Here is a 24410-nt window from a genome sequence, read left to right as displayed (position 1 = left end):
TTCTAGATTGTGAAGGTAACAGCAGTGTCCGGCAGTTCCAGGAAGAGAAGTGCAGTGCGTGAGGGTGCATCATGACCTCCTGTGACTGTGACTTCTAGCAGAGGCCTGTGGAAACTGAGTTGGTGGTGTGTGGTATGACACATTTCTGACTTACTCTAACATGAATATTTGAGCAAAGTTTAGTAAACTGCTTGGTTATCTTTGAAATTGTCTTTTTTTTTTCAATAAATACATGTTGTTAATTTTCTTTCCTACCTAGTACAATGAAACTACTTCTAATCATTTGAAAAATCATTTTTTTAACCTATTCTTACAACTGAATCAGAATAGCCGTAAGCAAAGTTGACAAATACAATAGACTTACTATGCATCCTTCTATCCCATACCTCTGTAAAATTTCCAGTATACAATCATCTTACAAAAAGGCTCTGGTTTTTGAGCCAGAATCCATGGATGACAGATTATGAAGCAAGCTAACTAAAAACAACAACAACAGAAAAAAACCCCAAAAACCTATCTGTGGGAAAGATTAAGCTTTGTCACAGGTGGAAGCAGTCTTGGCGGGCTTTACCCTTGGGGCACACCATGAATACCTTGTGAGAGACTGTTTGGAGCCTTCCTGGGCTTGGAATTCAGGAAGCCTACCTGGGAACCCCACGGTGGCTATTGTTTTCCTAATTGACCCTCGAAGGGAGAAGGAGACCACCCTTTGCATGTGACTGGAAAGGTGGTGGGAAGAAAAACAAGAGGTTGAGAGAAGGCCAGCAGAGAGCGCGGAGAGAGAGGAACAGACCGGACCAGCTCGTGGGTCAGAGAGACACCTAAAGACCTATCCCGTGGAACGGAGACTGGAAGGTTCATTCTTCTGTCCCTTTAACCTTTTTTCCTTTTTGTGTATGCTAGTTGGGTTGTATAATAAAGTTTAATTGTTAATAAACAGAGCCAACATCTGGCGCCCGATGTGGGGCCCGATGGGTTCCACAGTACCTAATGATATGAGGGAAGATTCAGTATTCCAAGGGATAGAAATGTTGTTTCAGGGTATTGGCAAAATTGCAACTGCTGTTGCAAAACTCTTTCCTGCATTATACTTAGAGGGAATTCTTTGTTTTCTCATTGTCCTTTTATTACAATATTTCGTGCTTAGAAGGATTAGAAGACAGGCTAATGGCATAGAAAAGCCGGAAGGGTCAGTAAGTTCTATCCTTTTGGAAAAGATTGCAGATTTGACTGGACAGATAGAAAGGCTGAGGAATGAAAATTAAGGGATGGGAAAGCGGATAGAATTTTTGGCATTTGGTAGTGATAAAGGACAGAAAATAGAGAGACCGGAAAGCCAAAAAAACCAGGAAGAGTCAATAAGCTCTATCCTTTTGGAAAGAATTACTGACTTGACTGAACAAATGGGCAAAATACAGAGAAAACTGGAAGGGCTGGAAAAGCAGAAGGCACCTTTGGTTAAAAAGGGTGGAGAAGGTCAGAAACCAGAGGCAAAGGAAGCCAGACCGACCAAAAGGTCTTTGGAAGTAAATGTACCAGTGGAGGATACCTCCACAGTCACCCAGGCACCTTCAGCTTTTCCAGTCACTGTAAGACATGTACTCGAGCCAAATGGTGCTGAGGGTCATGACGAAATAGCCTGGTGTCCTGTAGACATGATGGATTTAAAACATTTTAAGGAATCCGTCGTCAGATATGGTATGCATTCTAACTTCGTTAAACAAATGTTAAACAGCTGGGCCTATCAGAATAGACTTGTTCCCCAAGATTGGAAAAATTTAGTTTCAGCGGTATTGGAAGCGGCACAACAGTTACAGTGGTTATCATGGTGGCGAACAGAGGCTATAAAAATAGAACAAGAAAATATCGCACAGGGCATAAATATTAATAGAGATCAATTACTTGGTGATGGACCATATACTAACATGAGAGAGCAAATTCAAGCTGACGATAGAGTGAACAATGTCGTAAGGCAGCCTTGAGAGCTTGGGAGCTGGTAGAGGAACCTGGGAAAACAACTATTCCCTTTACTAAGATGTTCCAAGGACCTCTGGAGCCCTTTACAAAATTTTTGCAGAGATTAGGATCTGCTATGGATATGCTGGGTGGATCTGGTGTGGAAAGCCAGTGTCGAAAAGTTGACATCATTACAGACGCTGCGTATGCCATCTTCAAAAGGCCAAAAAGCTTTACTGGCAACTTTATTATTGATGAAAATATCTTAAAAGAAAAAGGAATAAAAGATTTTGATGTATATGCAATTACACCAGGCCATCCCTTGTTACCAGATTTCTTCTTAGATGAAGAGCCAGATGCACTTATAAAGACAAAAGAATCACATGACCCTGTGCCAGAAGTAAAAGAAGAGCAGCCACAGCCACAGCCACAGCTGCAATCCCAACCACAGCCACCACCGCAGCTGCAGTCAGAGCTGCAACCCCAGCCACCACCACAGCCCCAGCCTCTGCTGCAGCCACAGCCACCACCACCTTCCCAGTCACTGTATGAAATACTGTGGCCTTCGTGGTTTTGAGAATCTGAGTTAACTGTTGGCTTGTGCTGGAAGAGTGGTTGTCTCCGGCTTGCGTTCACCATCCGTGAGGGAAGAAGGTTCCGGATGCTGGATGCCCAGGGTTCAGTTTAGCTTTTATACACGGTACACAAGAGCCCATATAAACCAGGCAAAAACTCAAGCCGATGCGCTCTGTTCCACTCACTTGTTTACTTCTGTTTTCTCTGTCTAATGTACAGTTAACCCTAATCAGTGGCACGGAGGAAAGTTTTCTCTCATTAAAGGGAAAGGGTTTTGTTTCATCTCAGCAAAGGACACAAAGGCTATTACCGACTGGAACGCTTAAGTCTATCGCATTTGTGTGACTAGAAAGGTTTTTGAGACTCAAAGCCTAAGCTGAACACATTTTAGCGAAAGAACAGTCAGCTAGGGTGCAGGCACAAGCTGCTGTGTGCCTGGAGGTGACCTAGGACCTGATGAAACTGTTCCTGTGGTTCTGGGCCTGAAAACGGACTCCTAGAACCTGGGCTTAAAGTTGTCAGCTTTCTCCTCCTGGTGTCTGCTAAATAGCGAGCTTGGAATCATGGCAGCCGGAAAGAGTGATCACCCAGGGAAGGTCCTAGGGAAAGCTGAGGATTCAGGACGCAGAATCAGCTGCGTTCTCCATGAGCTTTTAAAGCTGACCTTTTAAAAAAGGAAGTTACCACTGCCCCTCAGCAGAAAATCGTTGTCCGTTCTTACTCTCAACCAGAGTGCTGGCTGTGCACAGGTCTTTCTTTACATATGCAGCATTTTCCTATGAACAGGAACGTACATCCCATGCTTCTGTTTCTGCTTCATGGCCCAAACGAGCAAGACATGCTCTGCAGTGCCTCAGAAAGAAGACTCTCTCCTACCAAAGTACTGACCGCATCCGAGAGTCTGCAGGACGCGTATTTTATGAAAGCAAATGCTGATTTCCATCTGGGAGAAGAAAAGGCTGTGCTGTGCCCCTCCACGCTGGCCTAGCCACACCGTCCCGTCATGTGTGCTGGTTAGGATGAGCATTGTACACTGGGCTATCCAGCTGCTGCCCTGAATTCTTGAGCATTTCATAACCCCTCAAACGTCCATGGCTGGTCATTAAGATTTTAGACCCTGTACTTACTAACAAGGCTGTATTTACTCACTAAAGGCACCGCGGTCTGATATCTTCACAAAGGCATTTTAAAGCCACTAACTGGGGTTCATATTTTTACAGGAGAATGACAGCAAAGTGAATCTTTAGATACTCTGACTTTCACCAATGTGGGTCAGGTTTTAATCCTACTGAAATCGAGTGAGGATGCCATGCTGTGTGTGCGTGTGCCTAGGTGAATTTTATGCAACAAAACTATGCACCTTTTATTATAGTTATTGATAATATCTATGCTGTGTTCTGAATACACACTGAGAAAATGATTCATTTCTCACAGTATATCCTTTTTCTTAGAAAATCAACTTCTAGAAAGTCAGAGTTATTTAATAAGTAAATTACAAATGTTAATTTTAAATCACATGATGTATTTTAAGAGCTATTTGACTTATCTGAAAACCACCATCTATAATCATTTCTTTGTTTTTTTTTTAAACATTTTTTATTTTTTACGTATACATTTGTATTATTGCACATATATACAATAAACTATCTGTAGTGATATTAAATTGAAAACTTTAAACACCAATCACTTAAGATTGCTCTTTAGAATATCTAGTACCTTTCTGAAGTTTTCACAAAAATAAATAACCTTGAAATTGTGATCTTTGGGATAAAATACTTTTGTGGAAGTACAGAAGGTAGCTATGGTCAAACTCCTTTTAAATGTATATTTTAAGTTAGCTAATGAAGCAGTGGGTTTCTGTAATGCTTTTTCATATTTCCTTAGTTTTAGTTACACCTTCCCCTGATATTCATAGATTCTTTGACAACATAATACAACATAAAATTCAGTTTTATCCTGTTCACTCCCGTTGCCTTCTAGTCTTCCCTCCCATGCTATCTAGAACCCTTCCTCCCAGCAAGTCCTGCAACTTTCTGCACTTTTTTCTCTGCCAGGCACTGAGTTCAACCGTGGCTATGGGCGTGGCTGTGGCTGTGGGCGTGACCATGGATGTGGGCTCATTTCCTGATGCATAGGCAACTCAACAGTGTCTGTATCACTAAGCAAAAGAGTGCCCTTCCTGGACTGTAGCTTCCCAGGGAGACACAAAGGCTAGCGATCCCCTCCCCCATCCACACAGGGGCTTGAGCAGGTGTTCTGCCTGTGTCCACAGCTTCTGTGAGTTCCTAAGTACAATGGCCATGTCATTTCCGAAGGACAGCATCTTAAAATACTCCTCAGCACCGCCCAGCTCTCTGTCTTCTCTCCCACATACACCCTGAGCCTTCAGGTGGAAGGAAGGAGAATGATGGAGCCGCCTCTTCCGGCTGAGTCACTTATTTGGGTGGGTTATACTGTTTTCAGGAAGCAGCGTTGCTGACTAAGGTTGAGAGCAACACTAGCCTATGGGTATACGTGTAAACACATGGAAGGCAGTTTGATAACATGCCCATTTACCAAAAGGACCATGGTAGTAGGTTCTCTCCTAAGACTAATGGCCTCTCCAGTCACGCTCTCTGTAAGAAAATAAAACAAACAGAACAGCTTGTTGCCTTTTAGAGCTTCTTTGTGTAGTGCTGCATAGTCTGGAGCTCACTATATAGACCAGACTGGCTTCAAACTCAAAGATCGTGCCTGCCTCTGCCTCTAGTGCTGAGTTAAAGGCATGTGCTGCCATGTCCAGCTCCAAAATTTGTTATTAACCGAAGCTTAGTATTATGGGATCATGTCCAGTCACCTTCACAAATACAAGAAAATCTTCAGGACTCAGTCCCAAGGGTGCAGTCTCTGTCATTGGATAAAAGCACATGTTTTCACGTCTACCCTTCAGAAAAGCTGAATCCAAAGTAAATATAATATTTCCATCACCACAGAAGACTAGAGAAATTGTGACACAGCCTTGCCCTGCTTTTAGTTTTTCGAGCATGGCTGCTTCGTCAGCAAACTGCCGATTTCCTCCCCCAACACCTGCTCGCTATGCCATCTGTATTATTTCTCTCTCATGAGCAACTCTCACCACCCAGGGCTTTTCTTCTTTTGGTCTTTAAAAAATAAGTTTCTGCTTTGTGCTCCTTTCAAGTGTCAACTATGTGGCATCATTTCTTCAACTATAAACACTTGGGGTGCCTCACCATCTCAATACAGAGGGCACGTGAGCCCCTGCTCTAATCCTGCTCATAGTTTCCTGTCTGCCACTCCTCCACCACGGGGGCCGCCTGAAGGAAGCCCCCAGTCACGGGCTCTTGAGCGGGTTTATATTGTGAAGCATGAATTCTGTCTTATAGATCAGGCCTCAGATTAAGCCAGCAAGCTGATTGCCACCCCCCAATGTGGCCACGCCACTGTTTCTAGCTTGGGGATTGTGCTCACTACAGATTGCATAGTATCTTCCAACTTGAATTCCAAGAAATGGTGCAGTCTCATTTCATGCTTCCCTATTCTACTTCTGCCTTGCTCAAGCAGAAACCCAGCTACAGTGACCACCGCCCAGGTGACGTGCCTCACCCGCCACCCAGGTGACATCTGCAGACCACCAGAGGAATACTGACTTAGGGCCTTCCTCCTCACCTGCCTTTCCATCCACACGTTTGACTTGCTTGCTGTCTGCTTAGATCTCATCAAAAGTTGCCACAGGGAACCGCCACACGGAAGGGGCTTCCTTGTGCACTTATGGTGGAGGTCGGTGATACCTCTCATCAGTGCTGCCCCTTGGACATGCCAGCTCTTGACAGTGTTTTCAAGTGTTGTCTCTGGGAAATGTGTGTGGGGCAGACAGGCTTCTCCCAAGGTAGTCAGAGCACTTTGTAGAACACCTGTGTTGGGTGTAATTCTTGTGCTGTGCAGCTTACCTACCGGAAACTTAGAGTTACTTTTAGTTATTCCCAGAATTGTGGGATCACATTTTCATCGCACACGTCCCTCTAAGCCCAGCACTGCTGGCCATACCCCACCATGTGTACTTGGCCATCCCTAGTCTTGCTATCACCTACCCTGAACATTCCCTGTGCTCAGAGTCACATAATACGTGTCCCTTTGTGTCTGGCTTGTCTCCCGTAGCATATTGTTTTCAAGGTTCCTTTATTTTGAATCCTATATCAGCACTTTATTCTTTTTTTTCTGACAGAGCAACATTCCATTATATAAATACAACTTCATTTAATTAATTGATTGATTAATAATTTTGGTTTTTGAAACAGAATCTTATATTGTAACTGCTGGTGGTGGCCTTTTGCACACAGCAGTTCTCACACAGTGCTAGGATCTGACCTGAGCCATAAGCCACCATGTCCTGTCCTACCTCATTTGTTGTTTGGTTGGGAAGACAGGGTCTCATTATATGGCCCTGGCTAGCCTGGGACTGGCTGTGTACACTATGGGGCTCTAAACCCAACAAACATCCCCTGCCTCTGCCTCTCCAGTGCTGGGATTAAAGGCGTGGCCACCACCCACAGCTGCTCTACCTCATTTTATTTGTCCACCAGCTTGGGCACTTGGCTTCTTTCCTCTTGGGAACCATCAGAAATAATGCTGCAATGAGCTTTCACGAGTACTTGATCATTTGACGTGTTTCATTTCTGTGAGAAGCGTATGTAGTAAAGCGTCACTGGGTCGTAGGCTCCCTTTATGTCTGAACACTCTGAGCGGCTTCCAGACTTTCCAACACAGAGCCATGGCTTTGCTCTCCTGCCAACAACTCAGGGTTCTCCATTCTTTACGTCCTCAGTGACTTTTGTTCTTAGCTGTTTTGAGCTGTTGTTATCAATGTTACAGGTATCTTGATGGATGTGAATTGGTATCTCATTTTGGTATTATTTAGCACCCCCAAATTATTAATGCTGTTAAGCAAGATCTCCTGTGTTTATTGGTAATTTCTTTGGAAAAATGCCTATTCAGATATGTGGCTACTTTTAAACTGAGTTTTCAGCACTATTGACTTTTAAGAGTTCATTATGTATTCTAGATATGTCATTTCAGGAACATAATTTGGTATTTCTACCATCCACTGTGCTATTATTTCACCTTACTAACAGTGTTTTCTGAAGCACAAATGATATAATGTTTAGGACGTGTAAGTCACAAAGATTTACTTCTAACAGGCTTGCAGTTTAGCTCTATGTGTGTCTTTTTTATTTATTTTTACTTTGTATGTGTAGTCTGTTCCTGAGTTTCAAAACTTTCCCTGGGACAACATATCAACATATAGAAACAATAATTTTGTGTTGATATGTTGTTTTATAATAATTGATATTTTGATATTGAACTATCTTTGCTTTTGTTTGGTAAATCTTATGTGATTTTGGTATATAATTCCTTTCATATGTTATTTGACTTGCTAGCGTTTTTAAAAAACTCGAATATGTGTATCCATAGGGATTTGGGCTTATATTTTTCTTTTAATTTGGCAGTTGTGAGCTAGAAAATGCTTACCCTTTTATAACTTCAAGTTTGTAAAAGATTGATTTTAATTTTTCTTTAACTTCTTGGTTCACATCATTAGTGAAACCATCCTTTTTATATATGTATGAGTGAGTGTGTATGAGTGTGTGTCTTGTATGTGTATATGAAGGAGCATGTGTATGAAGGTGTGTGTGTGTGTGTGTGTGTGTGTGTGTGTGTGTGAGTGTGTGTGTGTTTAAAGTCTCAATCACTTTACCTTTAAATAAATCTGTTCGGTTGCTTTTGTGTGTGCCTCTTGAGCCAGTTTCCATAGTTTGTGTCTTTCCGGGTTACCTCGAGTGTGGACGTGCGTTTGTTTGTTTGCTGTCTGGTCACACTTAGGTCGGCATTAATGCTCCCACTCCAGTCTTTGAACGTTTCTCGCTGTGCCTCTCCGCTCTTGCTTGTTTATTCAGGTCAGGTCAGTTTAGCCATGTCTCAGTGCCTTTTTCAGCTTCTCGTGAGCCTGGTTTCTATTTGATATTCTCTTGTTTCCTCGCAGTCCGTGTCATTTATTTCAACCTTTATCATTTCTTTTCTTCCTCTTTGGATTTAGCTTTGCCCTTCTCACCCAGCATCTGAAGATGGAAGTTAGGGCAGTGGTTGTGTAGCTTAACTCTACTTAATATGTACATAAACGGTGACCATTTCCTCATTACCAGCGCTTTCTACATTCCCTAAAATTTTAGTGTGTTTATCTTCATTCATCTCATCAAAAGTACACCGAGGGGGGCTTTTCTCCTCTCCCCACCTCCTCCTCCCGTGTTGGGACTAGAACCATGCACACACTAGAAAGTACTCTATAAACCTGGCCCTGAGCCGGGTACCCTGGTGCATGCCTGTAATCCCAGTACTCTGGAAGACAGAAGCAGGCAGATCTCTGTGAGTTCAAGGCCAGCCTGGTCTACAGAGCAAGTCTAGGACAGCTAAGGCTATACAGAGAAACTCTATTTTAAAAATCAAACAAACAATCTGGCCCTGAGAGTATTTTCTGATTTTCCTTTCCTTTTTAGTTTGACCACTGGTTATTGATGAGACTATACTTTCTGCTATTTTAATTGTTGTATTTATTTTATGACCTCGTACATCTTATTTCTCAGAGAACATGCTATGAGAAAATGCGCATTTTTCTCCTGTTGAGTGAAATGCCCTAGAGCCGGCTCTTTCGGCTCAGTGTTGGGTGTCTGGTGTTTTGTGCTTGTTTATGATATCACTTGCTTTCTTTTTTTTTTTTTTTCAGCCGAAGAGTTAATCAGTCCTAAAGACATTGACCCTGTGCAGCGCTTTGTCCCACTCCAGAACCAACGGAATGTGAGCATGAGATATTCCAATCAGGTAAAGAGACATTTTAAATTTTAATTTAGACTTATCCAAAGACACTTAAAAGTTCATTAAAGGGGAACTTTTATTCATAATGTGTTTTTCTTGCTCCTTGTGGGAAAGACTTCTTTGTACTCACGATTAAGTTGTGGCGGAAGGCTACATACTGATAATGAAACAAAAAGGTGTCTTCTAGGCAAGCATTTCCAGAGTGAAGTGATCTCAGATATCATGGATGCAGTGCATGTGGTTTGCATGATGAGGGACATGTTACGGGAGGAGGAGGGAGGAGGCCTGGTAAAGATCCCTGTGCCTGATGTCTTTTGTGTTTCCCTGACAGGACTGTATAACTGGAGAGGGTTATTCTTGGTGCATTGTGACATATTCTGGGAAGGAGTGGTTTTTAAATTCTTCTGTTTACGAGCTGTGGATTTAGACTGTGTTGTGTCAACACACTCCAAAGTGTTTGCGGTATCAGCAAGATTGATGTTGACTTGAGCAAACCCTCAACTATTAAATGATACCAGTCATGAGGACTGTTAAAATGAAGATGTTGTAGATTGTGGAAATGCCTGAGGAGAAAAGAAATGAACCCGAGTGTGTGCCTGGGTTTCCAAGCAGTTGACATGCATTTAATAAAAGTGGCATCAGCGCTTGCAGTCGATATGCTCACAAATCCAAATGCTCATTTTATTTTTAAAAATGGCACACATGCACACATATGCATGTGTGCACACACAAAATGGATAAATGAATATTAAAATTTTTTTAAAGAGCACAAAAGCTTTGTGTTAATATGAGATAAGAACATTTTGCTGGCCTATTAGCCCCTGTAAGGTAAGGATCTGGCCTTTCTTTTAGGCCGGTGTGTCTTTCCAGCATACAGCCTGTGTCCATGTGAGGCATCAGGTTTACTTAAGGCGTATAAAAGGAGGAGTCTGTCTAATTCCCTATTACCCAGTGCCAGCACTCACTATTTTCAGACTGTGTGTACATTCAGACTGTCATTTACACGATATTTTATGTACTTGACCTAGTTCTCTAGAGTGAGAAAATATTAAGCCTTTTAGATTAAGATGTAGGAGCAGGAGACAGAGCTACAGCGCGTGTTTTAGCTATGGGGCTAGCAAAAGTACTCATTTTTTCTTTCTTGACACATGCAAGGCAGGTTGCAGATTATCTGCAAGTCACAGCACACGATATGCTTGCAGTTCTTTCTCTCCTACTCAAGAAAGTGTCTTCAGTGCACAGAACAGTAAGAGTAAACTGTAGAGCGGGTTTACCGCCAACTGTTCATAACAGACTTACTTTCTAGCATTGCTAGAGGACAATGTGTGACGAGCCTTCTGACGCGGCAACTTCTTAGCTGAGCGGCGTGCTCTGGGCTGAAGCCTGGCTTCCTCGCAGCAGCAGTAGCAGAGTGTGTACCCCTGTACAGCACTGAACACCTTCTGAGAGGGAGGATGAGGATCCCCAACACAATGCTGCTGGGAACTAGGACCCCCCTCTCATATGCCGCCTGGCTGAAAACGAGGTCCTCTTGCTGCTTTCTCAACCATATTAAACACGCTAGGGCCGAGTACAGTGAGCTGGTGAAGTACAGGGGTCAGAAATAAGAGCCGAGATTTAGCTCGTCTTTGGTTTGTGGCTGGGTTGTGACCGGCCGTGTCGCACTTCCTGAGTAAAGGTCTCTTGGGATTGTCCCGGTGCTTTAAATTCTGCTGGTTGTTGCAAAGGAAATAAAGAGTAGCGAAATCCAGATGGTGCCTCAGAGGGGAAATTTACTCCCAAGGAAGGCATGTCGAGAGGTCTCAGCTCCACCTCTGGCCTTCATAGGTCACTCGAGGCCACAGAACTTAGAAAGTTGCTTGGCACACAGATAAGAGTTCAGCACAGGAAAAGTGTGCTCAGTGAGACCGTCAAAGGGAAAGGCATAGAGATAGTAACCCAGCAGTGTACAGCAACTCCACAGAGATAGTAACCCAGCAGTGTACAGCAACTCCACATAAGAAGGGTGCTCAGATGTGCTTGCCCATGACTGTTTCTGAGTGTCAGTCACGCACACATGCACTGGTCTGTAGTGGAAGTTTGGATTTCTTTTAAAACTCAGTTATGTAATGTTTTTGTTTTAATCCCAAGTGTGTGATATGGGGCTGCTCTTATTTTGTCCACAGCTGTTAACTATGATTGCCTTGTGCTGGCTCAGAAAGGGACATGAGCTTTGCCAGCTGTAGATCGTTTAATTTTGAAGACTCTGAGAGGGTATAGATACAGGGCACTGAGAGGAAGAGGGGGGCTCTGAGGAAGAAGGCTGCTGGTGCTAACCCCTGCTGCTCCTGGTGGCTGCTGATGCAGGTTGGCAAGAAAAAGTTGGAGATGTCCTGAAACAAGGATTGGACTTGCCCCAGGGCTGACCCTAGCCAGGCAGAGTAGTAAGGAGACAGACTCTGCCCCTTCCCCTCTAACCGTCTTTCTCTTCTACCTAGTGGTGGGGGTGTGGAAGGTATTAGGGCAGATAAGGGTTGTAGGTAGGGACATAAGAAACCCAAATAAAATAAAATAAAACGTACATTGCACTGGTCTCTCCAAGGAAAACCAAGTGTTGAGTATAAACCAGAGTATCCGAGCAGACTGATCAGAATCTTTTACATTTTCACAAGTTTTTAAAATTTCTTTGTAATTTTTCGTTATTATTGACATTTGGTTAATTATTTGTCCTAGAGTAACATGTTGCTGTACTCTGTTGATGTTTTAAGTATTCCTTACCTTTTTGCTCCAAGTCTACTTTCAATCATGTTATAATTTCTACTAGTTCATCCTTACTATTCTTGATACTTTAAAAAAATCTGTTGTAAATAGTCTATTAAATGTCAGTAGTCAAAATAATTAGCTATTAATTGAATAAAAAAATTAACTGTTTATTTTGAAAGAAATAAAGAGCCACAGGAAATGACAGAGAAAGTCACAGAGTTTCCAGGAACCCGCCCTCAACCTCCTGCAGTGCCAGCAGCGTGTCTATTGTTATTAAACCGTATGAAAAACAGAAAGAGAGCACTGGTGGGGGCTCTTGAGCTCTCTTTTTCCCAGTTGCACCCACAGGTGTCTGTGGTGCTCAATCTGCTTTACACACAGGAAGCCCAGCACCCCTGAGGGTCACATGTCACCATGCTTGTTCTGTTTCCTTTTGCCGCAGTACTAGCTCCTGGAATCCACCAATGCGTTTCCTCTTTTGTGAGTTATAATTTTTTTCACTTCAAGAATGTCATATAACTGAATATTTATATTCAGAGAGCACAGTGAGAAGGTAGATAGTGAGGTAAGCACAGCATATCATTTTGTACTTTAATAAAGTTTTAAATCAAATTTGTAGTTGAATAGGAGTGAGCACAATCAATGACCACAGGGAGAATAATTAAATACAACGCTCACAGCATGTCCTTCCCCTACAAGGCAACAGTGAAGTAAACTAGGTGTAGTCATCTCATGGAGCACAACACACACACACACACACACACACACACACCAGCTGCATCGTCTTACAGAGTGTGAAGCTATACATTTAAGGAGAAAAGCCAGTCCTCAAAATACTTTCTCAGTATTTTGTAAACTGCCTTGGCACTATCCATTGATTGGATGGGTCTGTCTGTTGCTTCGGGCCCACCAGCCTCTCCAGGGCCCAGTGAGTGCAAGGCCTCAGAGTCCCATTTTACCGCCATTATTCAGACTCTGAGATGTCCAGCCAGTCCAGCCTGCCACCTTAGCCGTCTTCGGAGCCCTTTAGGAGTACCTCGCTAGGGCACCTTGTTCCTACTTCCAGGATTTTTTTAAATGGGTAATTTATAAGTATTTTAATGAGAAAAAGGGGGTTTGACTTTTCTTCAGAATTATTTTTCAAAACACGTAAAAGTATTTTTTGTAAGAGCTTAACATATAATTTATAACTTATACGATTCACTAATTTAACCTACACAATTCTACAGTTTTACACTATTTCCAAAAAATCAATTTTACTTTTTATTCCCTCATAGAGCAAAACCCTGCACTTTTAGTCACTCCTCTTTCTCAGTGTTGTCCTGTCTCTGCCCTTGAAAACTTTGGATGCTTTTGCCTGTTTGTGCAATCTGTAGTGTTTCATGTCTGGCAGTTTCTCTCAGCCTAAGGTTTCCAAGATTCATACCTGTGACAGCACTTAATAGCACTCATTCCTTTGATGGAAAGACAAATGCCATTTTAGGCATATGGTACGTTTTGCATGTGAGTGTATGAGTTGTTCCTAAGCTTTGGCCATTATGAGTAATGTTGCCGCCAACTTCCAAGCGCAGTCACGCACCTTCCCTTTTTTGGCTAAATATGTAAGAATGAGATTACTGGGTCATATGCTAAGCTCCAGTTGAACTCTTGGGGAGCTGCCAGGTTTTGTCATGTGAGGACACTGTGTTGCATTTCCCCCGTGTGCGAGGGCTCACATTCTTTACCTTCTCACTGTGTTGCATTCCCCCCCCCCACCCCGTGTGCGAGGGCTCACATTCTTTACCTTCTCACTGTGTTGCGTTCCCCCCTCCCCCCCCCCCCCCCCCCCCGTGTGCGAGGGCTCACATTCTTCTACCTTCTCACTGTGTTGCATTCCCCCCCCCCACCCCGTGTGCGAGGGCTCACATTCTTTACCTTCTCACTGTGTTGCGTTCCCCCCTCCCCCCCCCCCCCCCCCCGTGTGCGAGGGCTCACATTCTTTACCTTCTCACTGTGTTGCGTTCCCCCCTCCCCCCCCCCCCCGTGTGCGAGGGCTCACATTCTTCTACCTTCTCACTGTGTTGCATTCCCCCCCCCCCCCCCGTGTGCGAGGGCTCACATTCTTTACCTTCTCACTGTGTTGCGTTCCCCCCCCCCCCCCCCCGGGTGCGAGGGCTCCCATTCTTCTACCTTCTCACTGTGTTGCATTCCCCCCGTGTGCGAGGGCTCCCATTCTTTACCTTCTCACTGTATTGCGTTTCCCCCGTGTGCGAGGGCTCACATTCTTTACCTTCTCACTGTGTTGCGTTCCCCCCCCCCCCCCCCCCCCCCCCCCGTGTGCGAGGGCTCGCATTCTTTACCTTCTCACTGACATTTATTTCCTGGACTCTAGGATGCAGGGGTTGTGAAGTTGTATATGTGTTTGATTTTCATTCCCTTAGTTATAAAAACTAATTGTATTTTTTTATATGTTTGCTGGCAGTAGAGATACAGAAATTCTTTATATGTCCTAAATTGCTCCTTTATATGACTGTCACCATCTCTCCCATTCGGAGAACTGTCATTCCTCTAACTGAGTGTCATTCAAAGCACACACATTTTAAGTTTTGATGAAGCCTGTTTTCTTTTTTTCATTTATTTTTGCTTCTAGTCCTATCTAAAACCTATGTGACTTAGGCCTACTTTTTTTCCCCTAAGGATTCTGCAGTATTAGCCCTGAAATGTAGGTGTGGGATCCGTTTCTGCCTAATTTTTATATCCGATGTGAGGAAGGACCCTACCTCTCTCTTTGCGTGTTTATCTCCAATTGTCATCATTTGCTGAACCTTAGCAGGAACTTCTAACGTGCATACGTTTCTAAATGGAGTAAATATATACGATGTTCATCATTTTATCCATTCATAAAGCCAATATGTTGATGACATGTTGTACCCATTGCCACTGTCCATACTAAAATCTTCTTAATAATCTCCAGCTCCAACAAAAGCCAAGCTCATTTAGAGGCCACCGCCTTCCCCTCTGTCTCCCTCCTCCCCGGGTAAACCTAGCTGTGCTTTCTGTCTCTGAATTTTCAGATAATGTGGGCAGAATCACCATAGTCATTCCTCTGTTTCTTGATCATTTCACTGAGCATAATTTCCAGAACAATTTTGTATTTTTCATTATTGTGGTGTTCCCATTTCTTCCTGGTAACTATTTTGCTATGTGCCTGGAGTGATATATTATCTAATTGTTTTTAATATAACAAACGTGCTGAGTATTCTCAGACAATTAAGTAGTTTTCTCCCCAATAAGAAGTGGAAAATATGATTGGGAGGTGGTTTTTTTTTGTTTTGTTTTGTTTTGCTTTTTTTGTTTTCTTTTCTGGCTAGCCTCATTCACGAGCCTGGTGTCTGGTAGGAAGCAATCCAGACGCACACCACTCTGCCCTTGACAAATGCTGGACTACGAAGGGTGCTCTTTGATGGAGCTTCTCTCAGGACTGGAGGCAGTATCAGCCTGTTTGTTTAATATTATGCAAGCAAACTCCTGCTGTATAGCTGACTGGCTTTCTGTAGAGCTGGCGACTCTAACCTTCCCCAGCCCTTCTGGGTTGTTCTCACTTCTTCCACCTGTACTCTGTTGGACCTGCATTGTGCCCCTCCAGGGTCACTCACCTGGTGGCTCAGCTGCGCCGGCATCGCCAGGGTGTCACTCTCAAATCTAGAATTGCTCGCAAGATTTGACTTGATAACCCTCCTTCCTGCACTTCTGTTGTGGTCCTCTATGGCCAAGGTTCTCGGTGAACTTGGAGTAATTATTTGAAGGTAGCTTGTGAGGTATTAGGGAGCAGCCAAGTGGCTGGAAGACCATCTGTGCAGGATGTTGAGTTTATTCCATGCAAAAGTGGATATAGGGCCTCCTAGTTTAGTATGTAAATTATATAGAACTTCTCAGACTGAATTTACAGCCCTTCCCCCCTCTAAATTCTTCTAGAAATTCTATTCAGTATTAAAAGATTTATTATAATCTTGGATGACTTAAGGACATTTGCATGTGGCTCAATTTTCGTTGGATTGGTTTATCAATATGGCCTTAAATAGTTAATCAGTTTTAGATATAATTTCTGCTCAGAGAAACAAAACAAGCTAACTGTTCACTTGACAGAAAAATTAAGGTGTTCATGTGGGACCAAAAAGCTAAACTTATTTACCTGTGTATATGGGAGTAAATTTTCATAGAGCGTAGAAATTCTTATGATTATTATAATAAAACAGACTAAGGTAGTTAAGGCATCTAAAATGTTTCTGAAAACCCAGGCTGACTATGCCAGGGTCCTGCAGAGTTAGCGTCAGATATTCTCTCTGTAGTCTCAAAGGAAATGTGAATCTCTTATCAACACTATTTGGACCAGAGCCTATTAAAAAATTAAATACCTTGATCAAAAACTTCCAGAACTAAGAAAGTTGAATTGCATGTTTAAAGAGAGCTTTTAATAGCATCGTTCTAATTAACCTGCTGAACTTATTAAAATTAAGTCTCAGGAATAAGCATTGTATTTAATAAAATATTTCATGTGTAAGATGAAGATTTCTATTAGTCATGCAGGAAGTCTACTAGAGGATAAGTAGATCCCACTAAGAAAGTAAGAGTCATGGTCTGAAATAAAGATGCAGTGAGTAGTAGGGCCTGGGCCTGGCTCGGTGACTGGTCCTGACATCTACCCGGGGGCAGAAAAGCACTGAGTGTTCTCATAAATCAGTGCATGAGCTTTACTTGCAACTGTCCTCCCACCGCCTGCCCTTTATTTTTATCTGGTCTGTCTGTCTGTCTGTCTGTCTGTCTGTCTGTCTGTCTCTCTCTCTCTCTCTCTCTCTCTCTCTCTCTCTCTCTCACTCTTCTTCCTCCCCCTTTCCTTTTCCTCCTCCTCTTCCTCCTCCTCTCTCTTCCTCCCTCCCTCCCTTCTTTTTTTTTTTTTTTTAAACCTAAAGGATGCATTTTAGTCACAGGAACATGTTGGGGGGAGAAAGTCAGAATGTACTTAACGGCATTATGCACATATATACCTTGGTCTGTGCTAAAAATACATATTTGTTGAATTTTTGTATTCCTAAGGGAGAAATAGAACTCCTGCTTTGTTTTCTTAAAATATAAATATATAAAATTCTGCATGAAGTCAGACATGGTGGCACACACCTTTAATCCCAGCAGGTGTGGACACAGTGAGTTCAAGGCAGCCCTAGAGTACATAGTGAGACCTTTTGTGGCAATGCAGTATTCTTAAAAGTGTCTCCTATTTTATAAGAGACTGAAACATTTGCTGTAACTAGAGTTAATAATATACAGTGGTGTCACTTAAGATTCAAGACTACTCTCCTACTGTGTACCCAGCCTGCTTTTTATCTTGCATGTTTTTTTAGACAGGTCTTTTCCTATCTAGCCTTGGCTGTCCTGAAACTCAATATATAGACCAGGCTGGCCTCGAACTCACAGACATCCGCCTGCTTCTGCTTCCCGAGTGCTGGGATTAAAGGCGTGTGCCACCACACCCGGCCTCAACCTATTTGTCTAATCTGCCTTAAAAGAGCAGTGTAACAATCCACTTACTTTACTTGCCTTGGATTTCCCTTGTCGTCCGCTTTTATAACCTTAGCAGTGCTCAGCTGTGATCTTAAGTTATGTACTCTTCTGTGCCCCTGGCCCAGAGTAATGAATGTGTATCATTTGCTGAAAGGAAAAACAAACAAACAAACAAACAAAAACCAGAAGTTGAAAGCAACCTTCCAATATGACAAAATAGCTACCATAAATGGGTAATGTTGAACACATTTGGATGTTGCCTCATAAATAATGATGCTTGTTATAGCATTTGTCATGGGGCTTTTCGGGGTCAGTGACTTAACACCTCATAGAACTGTTGAGGATTTCTGATAAGCATCTCCTTCCGTCCCTGCGTAATTCTGTGCTGTTCATAAAGACAGGGTGAAGCCCTTTGTCAGGGACCACACCCAGAGATGGGGACAGGGATTCACAAGACAGCCGTCAGACAGGCACAGATTCTGACTCATACGGCCGACAGACAGAGGACAGGGGTGGGGGTGGGGGTGGGGGCACAGGAACGTGAAGCAGAGAACTCAAACCTGGACTCGCTCTGGTTAAGCAGCACAAAGGGAAATGCATTCTTCTTTTTTAGTTAATCGCAGATCATTGATATGTTCAACTCACTACAATCTTGTCTCAAAAACATTCTCTCTGAATAGCTTTTCTGAAGATTAAGCACCGTGTGAGTGTGCATATGTGTAGGAAGTGACGCGGCGTGGTCTTGGCATCATATAAGCCTAGCCTGCCTCTTCTATTTTAACTATGGCCTTGAACAATTTAATCACTTTAAGCCTTTCCTTATCTACTAAATAGAAATGATAACTCCTGACTACAGTGTCACAAATGACAGTGTATGTAAATTTAAGAAGATGTGCCATACATTGTGACAGCTAAATAAGTGTTAGTTTTTAAATTTTATTTGAAATTGCATATTTGCGAGATGAGAAAAATCTTGATCAATCTGGGAGAAAATGTTATACTTACAAATATATATATATATATATATATACATACATACATACATACACACACACACACACACATATATATGTATATATATGTGTGTGTGTGCTTTCTTATTTTGTGGTTATAGCCTTATTGGGTAGTCAAGTTTTATATTCACTAACACATACTTAATACCCAGTTACCTGCTATATTACTTTTATAAAATACTTCAAATGTCTGTGTAATGCTTCTTTAATTGACTCTTTAGCAAGTACATTAATCACTTTTGTGTTTTTAAGACAAAGTAACAAAAAAAGGCAGCCAGCCTAAGGAAGGAAAAGTTTATCTTGGCTCACAGTTTGAGAGAACTGCCCATCAAAGAAGGGGGTGTGGCAGAGAGCCCACTGGAGCTGTGGTGGCATCATGCCCTGCGCCTGGTCACATTTCATCCACATTCGTGAGGAGAAACAGATGAAGGCCAATTGCAGCTTTCTTTCTCCGGTCTCCTTCCTATTTAGTCCTGGATTCCAGCCCATCTGATAGTGCTCCCCACAGTTGGGGAGGGTTTTCCCCACTTAGTTAAAGCTCTCTGGAACCGCGCCTTCAGAATGAGCAGGAGTGTGATGCCAAGTCAGGCCAAGCTAATGGAGCTGAGCCATCACGTTCCCAGGCATTGCTGATCGTTCTTACTGGACAGTTTGGTCCTAATAGAAGCCACCGGATTTTTTCTGTAAAAGTGCTTCTATAGCATTTCAAAACTACTGATGTGACCTGTGCTACATTAGATGATTTCTGTTTACTCGGTACTCTGCTATTCTTGGTTTTTATTTATTTATTTTTTGGTTGGTTTTTTGGTTTTGGGGGTTTTTGTTGTTGTTGTTTTGTTTTTCAAGATAGGGTTTCTCTGTGTAGCCTTGGCTGTCCTGGACTCGCATTGTAGATCAGGCTGGCCTCGAACTCACAGCGATCCACCTGCCTCTGCCTCCCGAGTGCTGGGATTAAAGGCGTGTGCCACCACTGCCTGGCTACTCTGCTATTTTTAAATAAAATAATTTATAGTATTGCCAATGAAAGCAAGGCAAGAGATTATCAAACCATTTAAATATATAGTTATATAAAAATTTTAAAAATGAAAGTCATTCTCAGGACACTTTCCTAGAATGGATTCTCGGATCTAGAATTGGAGATGTGGTTTTGTTTTGGTTTTTCTTTCTCTCTTTCTTAAATGCTTGTATAAGCCATTAAGCTACTCATCTCTGTAACAGAAGGGGAATTATTTTTCTCCTTTCATTAAGAAAATTCCAAATCATGTCTGACATCCTTGGGCTCGCTGCCTGAATCACATTATAGACCTTCTATTAGGCTTTTCAGGAGGTTGACATTGAAACTGAAAGAGAAGCGACCTCTCCAAGGTCACGCAGGCAACAGGTAAAAGGCTGTACCCCAGGCAGACTAACTTGAGGCCTTCTGAGCTATGGTGGGAGATGTGAGTTTGATGTCATTCTCCTGCGCCATCAGCTCCGCTCACGCACCTGTGATAAACGGCCACCAGCAGCTGCCGGTGCTTCTGTAGTGAGGGAGTAAGATACTCACTCAGCAACCAGGAGAATAAAGAGCAGCATGCGTTCTGTGCTTTGTTTGTTGTCCTCCTAATTGGGAAAGTGTCCTGTTTACTTTGGCTTTCTAAGAATGCAAGACGTTTGCCTGTAATTTATTATAAGTTTATAATATTTGGATTAAATATTGTCGTTGCCTTTTTCAAATGATGAGGGACGATTTGAGTTGGTAAAGAATTATGAGTAATGTTAAGGAAGCTCCACCCTCATGAGATTGAGAACATTATTATTTTAGGGTATGTTCAGCTTGATTTATTATTTCATCTGTCAGTTTTCTTTAATCTCTTTGTAATTAAGATTTTATTTATACACATGTGAGCCACTGTTTTAACTTACACATATTTTTTAAATGTGGTTTTAGTTTCACTAAAATATTAGCTGTGCATGTTGACAGCTTTGATTTGGTTCGGATCTGGCTTATTTATTGTCCTCTCTCAGATTACATTATTTTTGTTATATTCATGCTCATAAGTATGGGATTATAAAGATCTAACTTGAGTACCTAATAATATATTTTTTGAAAACCATTTAGAAGCTAGAAAGGCACCAGCCAAGGACAATGCATGTTCAGATGACACCCTGTTCAGTTGTAACCGAGAGACTGCCGATTCTCCACGGGGAGGCGAGGGGACTGCTGCTGAGCCTCTGACGTGCACTCTGGTGCCCATGGTTTGCTCATTGCCCCTCGGCAAGACGGCCTAGCCGACACACAGAGGAAGGGATGCAGGCTATCCAGATGAGACCTAATAGGCTGTGGCCAGACAGTTGGGGTAGGAGCCCCCCCATCAGAGGTCTAGGGGAGGGGAATAGGGAGGGAGGGTAGGAATGGGAAGATAAGAGGGAAAGGATAACAATCAGGATGTAATCTGAATAAATTATAATAAATAAAATATTCATAAAAATGTTAAAGAACCTAGAAAGTTACATATTTATGCAACTCACAGAATTTTCCTATAACCTCAGGTATCTACTTATTTTGTTTATTGCCATTGTGTTTCCCAGCATTATTTTGTGATATTCTTCTACTGTGGGAGCCTGAGATTATTTACAAACGCGTGGTTGGAAAGGATGGTGGCGGCTGGTTGTGGCCCTTCTCAGCTATGTGGTCAGCCTAAGAACGCGAATCACTCAGGAAGGTTTATGAAGCAAAATTCAAAGTGGACTAGGACGTCCTGCCTGTAGTTGTGAGCCGCGTTCCTTCTGTCCTGAGGAGGTTAGGAAAGCCCCTTGTGAGCCGCGTTCCTTCTGTCCTAAGGAGGTTAGGAAAGCCCCTTGGCCAGGCACTGCCCTGTCCTCTCACCCAGCGTGGTGCCCATCCGTGTGGAGGCTGCAGGACAGCCTGCAGGACGAGCCTCACACCTTCCACCACGTGTGCCTGTGGCTCCAGTCAGGGCACCATTTGGCAGCAAGCAGCTTGCTGACCTTTTCCTCCATGTGGATATTTATTTTTTTATGTTTTATTTTTTATGACAGCCTCCCCCCCTCATACACACACACATACACACACACACATAAATAATTTTTAATATAATTTTCATCAGGCCTCTTCACTATTTGAGGTTGGTTACTAGCTTTCTTCCCGTTTAGGTTAGAGATGACTTAACCGCCTCACCGTTGCCACACTTTGCCACCTGCTGTCCCATTGTCACATTGTTCTCCTCAAATACTTAAAACCTTCCTACCTAAGGGACCTTCCTATGCTGCACCTTTCACCTAACATGTTCTTTACTAGAACTTTGTGTAGCACATGCACACACATACATACACACATGTGCACACATACACACGTACATCACACCCACATGCACACCTGCACACATGCACGCACGCACGTGTATACATGCACACACACATGCACTCTCACATACACACATACACACATGTGCACACTTACACACATGAACATCCATGTACACACACGTACACACACAACACATTTCCTTGTTACCAAGCAGTGATCTGACTCAGTGAAAACTCTAGAACAGTCAGGCCAGAGCCCTGGCTCCTATTTCTGGGGCTTCTTCCTTCAGTGTGTGTGGAGGCTCAGCCATTCCCCATCTCTAGCACTCAGTTTCTTCATCCATCAAGTCGACTGCTGGTTTTACCATGGAATATATATTTCGGACAAAATATTAGGTAGGATGTCGGCACGCTGTAATTGAAAGTAGGGACTCTGGCTGAGACAGAGGCTATTGTCCTGTGTACTATACAGACTTCTCCCCCCTCTTCCACGTCTGCTACTAGAGGACCTGGCATTCTTAATTCAGACACCAGAGAACTACTTTGGTGGGTAAAGCACACAGAGGGAAGCCCGCAGAGGAGCCGCCTGCCTTGCTTGCCGCTTTCTACCTCAGGCTTCTAAACCCTGCCCCTGTCTGCCCTTAGGCAGCGTTCTGTAGATGTGGCCCATGAAGCCCTTTTAAATGACACAGAAACCCAAGAGTGAAATGACTAGGCTTCTGGAGGTGACACTCGCCTGTGTTACCTCCCACCTCCCCGCTTACAGATGCTTCCCGAGGCCATTCTTCCCCGTTGCTGTCCTATTCTTTTTGCAGTTTTTGCCCTTCCCTTTGGTGTAATCAGAGCTGAGGGAACCATGGGCTGTGCTCTCCAGCCTGGGCCCTTGTACTGCTTTATTGTTGCTTCCGGGAAGGAGGCAAGACCATTAGCTGTGTCATTTTTTTCAGATAAGTATAGAGAAGCATCAAGTGACAGTAAGTGCTTTTGAAAGAGGTAAAAACTATTTTAAAAATCAATTTTTTTGTGTCAAAGTTCCTGGTATTCTTCTGTGAGATAATTGGAGCCACTGGAAGAAGTGTCACAGCTTTCCTGCTTTGTTCATTTGGACATTGGAAATGGCGTCTGCGATCCACCAATCCTTTTTTAAAATTCAGCTTTTACTTTCAAATGAAATTGTACAGAATCACTAATCTAATATATAAATATATGGGTTCTTCAGGCTATTTCTCTCTGCCTATCAGCTCTACTCTTAAGCCTTTTAAACATGTCATTTGCCTTTCCTCTTCTTTCTATTGGGTGTTCCACATTGTTGCCATGGCCCAGTTGGCAATGTCAGAACAAGATGCCCTTCATCCCAGGCTGGATGTGCCTGTTTGCTGTGTGGCCTGTTCCTTAGCTCCTGGGGGTCAGCATTATGGTGCCATGTCTCCTGTGGAACAGATATGGACAAAGCATCTGCTCGGTTTCTTCGGCTAGTGAGGTTTTGCTGCAACTTGCACATACTCATAAGTGCCAAATGCTGGCAAGGCCACTGCTGACAGCTAACAGCCACCGGATGTTGGCAAGGCCCACTGCTGAAGGCTAACAGCCACCGGTGGGTGTCTGAGACCCACAGAGCAGAGGAGTCGGGTGCTGCAAGCTCACTGCCCTTGAGACAAATGGCCTTAGACATATTTGTTGACTTATTCGTTTCCTTCCCCTTCTCTCTGCTACTGTCTTTCTTTCAGTAAAATGCCAGCCACAGTAGATTATTATATGCAATATAGGGATTATTAAAAATGAAGCCAATTAGAACAAAGCTCAGCAAAGTGTTGCAGAAATAAAAGTTGTGAGTTTTCCGTGCTGAATAGATTATTTAATAGAATTGATTTTTCATTTAATTGCCAAGCACTAAAAAAAATATGTTCTCTTAAAAGCAGATTTTTTAAAAAAAAAATGTGTGTGTTACAGGCAGTACTTGAAGTTATTGTAAAACCTTATACCAAGTAGACAATGGTGGGACTTGACACCATTCCACGTATCTCCACCAACGCTGATTTCCCTATAACCACATGATGGCTAGTTTATGTATCAGTGTGACTAGACCACAGACTGCCCAGACATTTGGATAATTATTCTGAGTGTTTTTATGAAGTGTTTCTGAGTGAAATTAATATCCAAATCCAAACACAAAGAAAACCTGTTTGCTTCTTCTATTGTGGCTAGACCACACCCAATCAATCTGTTGAAGGTCTCAACAGAATAAAGCCAACCTTCTAAGTAAGAGAAGGGTTCTCCTAGTGGAACTGCCTGGGACATTAGCTTTGGTTTTTTTGTTTGTTTATTTTTTAACTTTTGGGCTCTTCCTAAATACTGAGTCTTCCTGCCTTTGGATTGGGGCTTCACGGTCACTTCAGATTCAGATTAGAACTC

General features: G+C 42.8%; 1 protein-coding gene across 4 annotated transcripts in view; it reads left to right on the top strand.

The window, feature by feature from the left end:
• Positions 1 to 24410, top strand: part of PHKB (phosphorylase kinase regulatory subunit beta) — a 192936-nt gene that overhangs the window by 107904 nt on the left and 60622 nt on the right. For all 4 annotated transcript variants that reach the window (XM_084755999.1, XM_084756000.1, XM_084756001.1 and 1 more), the window contains one exon: positions 9308 to 9402. In XM_084755999.1, the coding sequence (XP_084612125.1) occupies positions 9308 to 9402 (95 nt within the window). The remainder of the gene's footprint in view (positions 1 to 9307; positions 9403 to 24410) is intronic.

Source organism: Acomys minous (genome assembly GCF_964271855.1).
Source record: "Acomys minous genome assembly, chromosome: 14".
Taxonomy (NCBI): domain Eukaryota; kingdom Metazoa; phylum Chordata; class Mammalia; order Rodentia; family Muridae; genus Acomys; species Acomys minous.
Note: the sequence above shows the minus strand (reverse complement) of the source record. Positions and strands in the feature narration are given on the sequence as shown.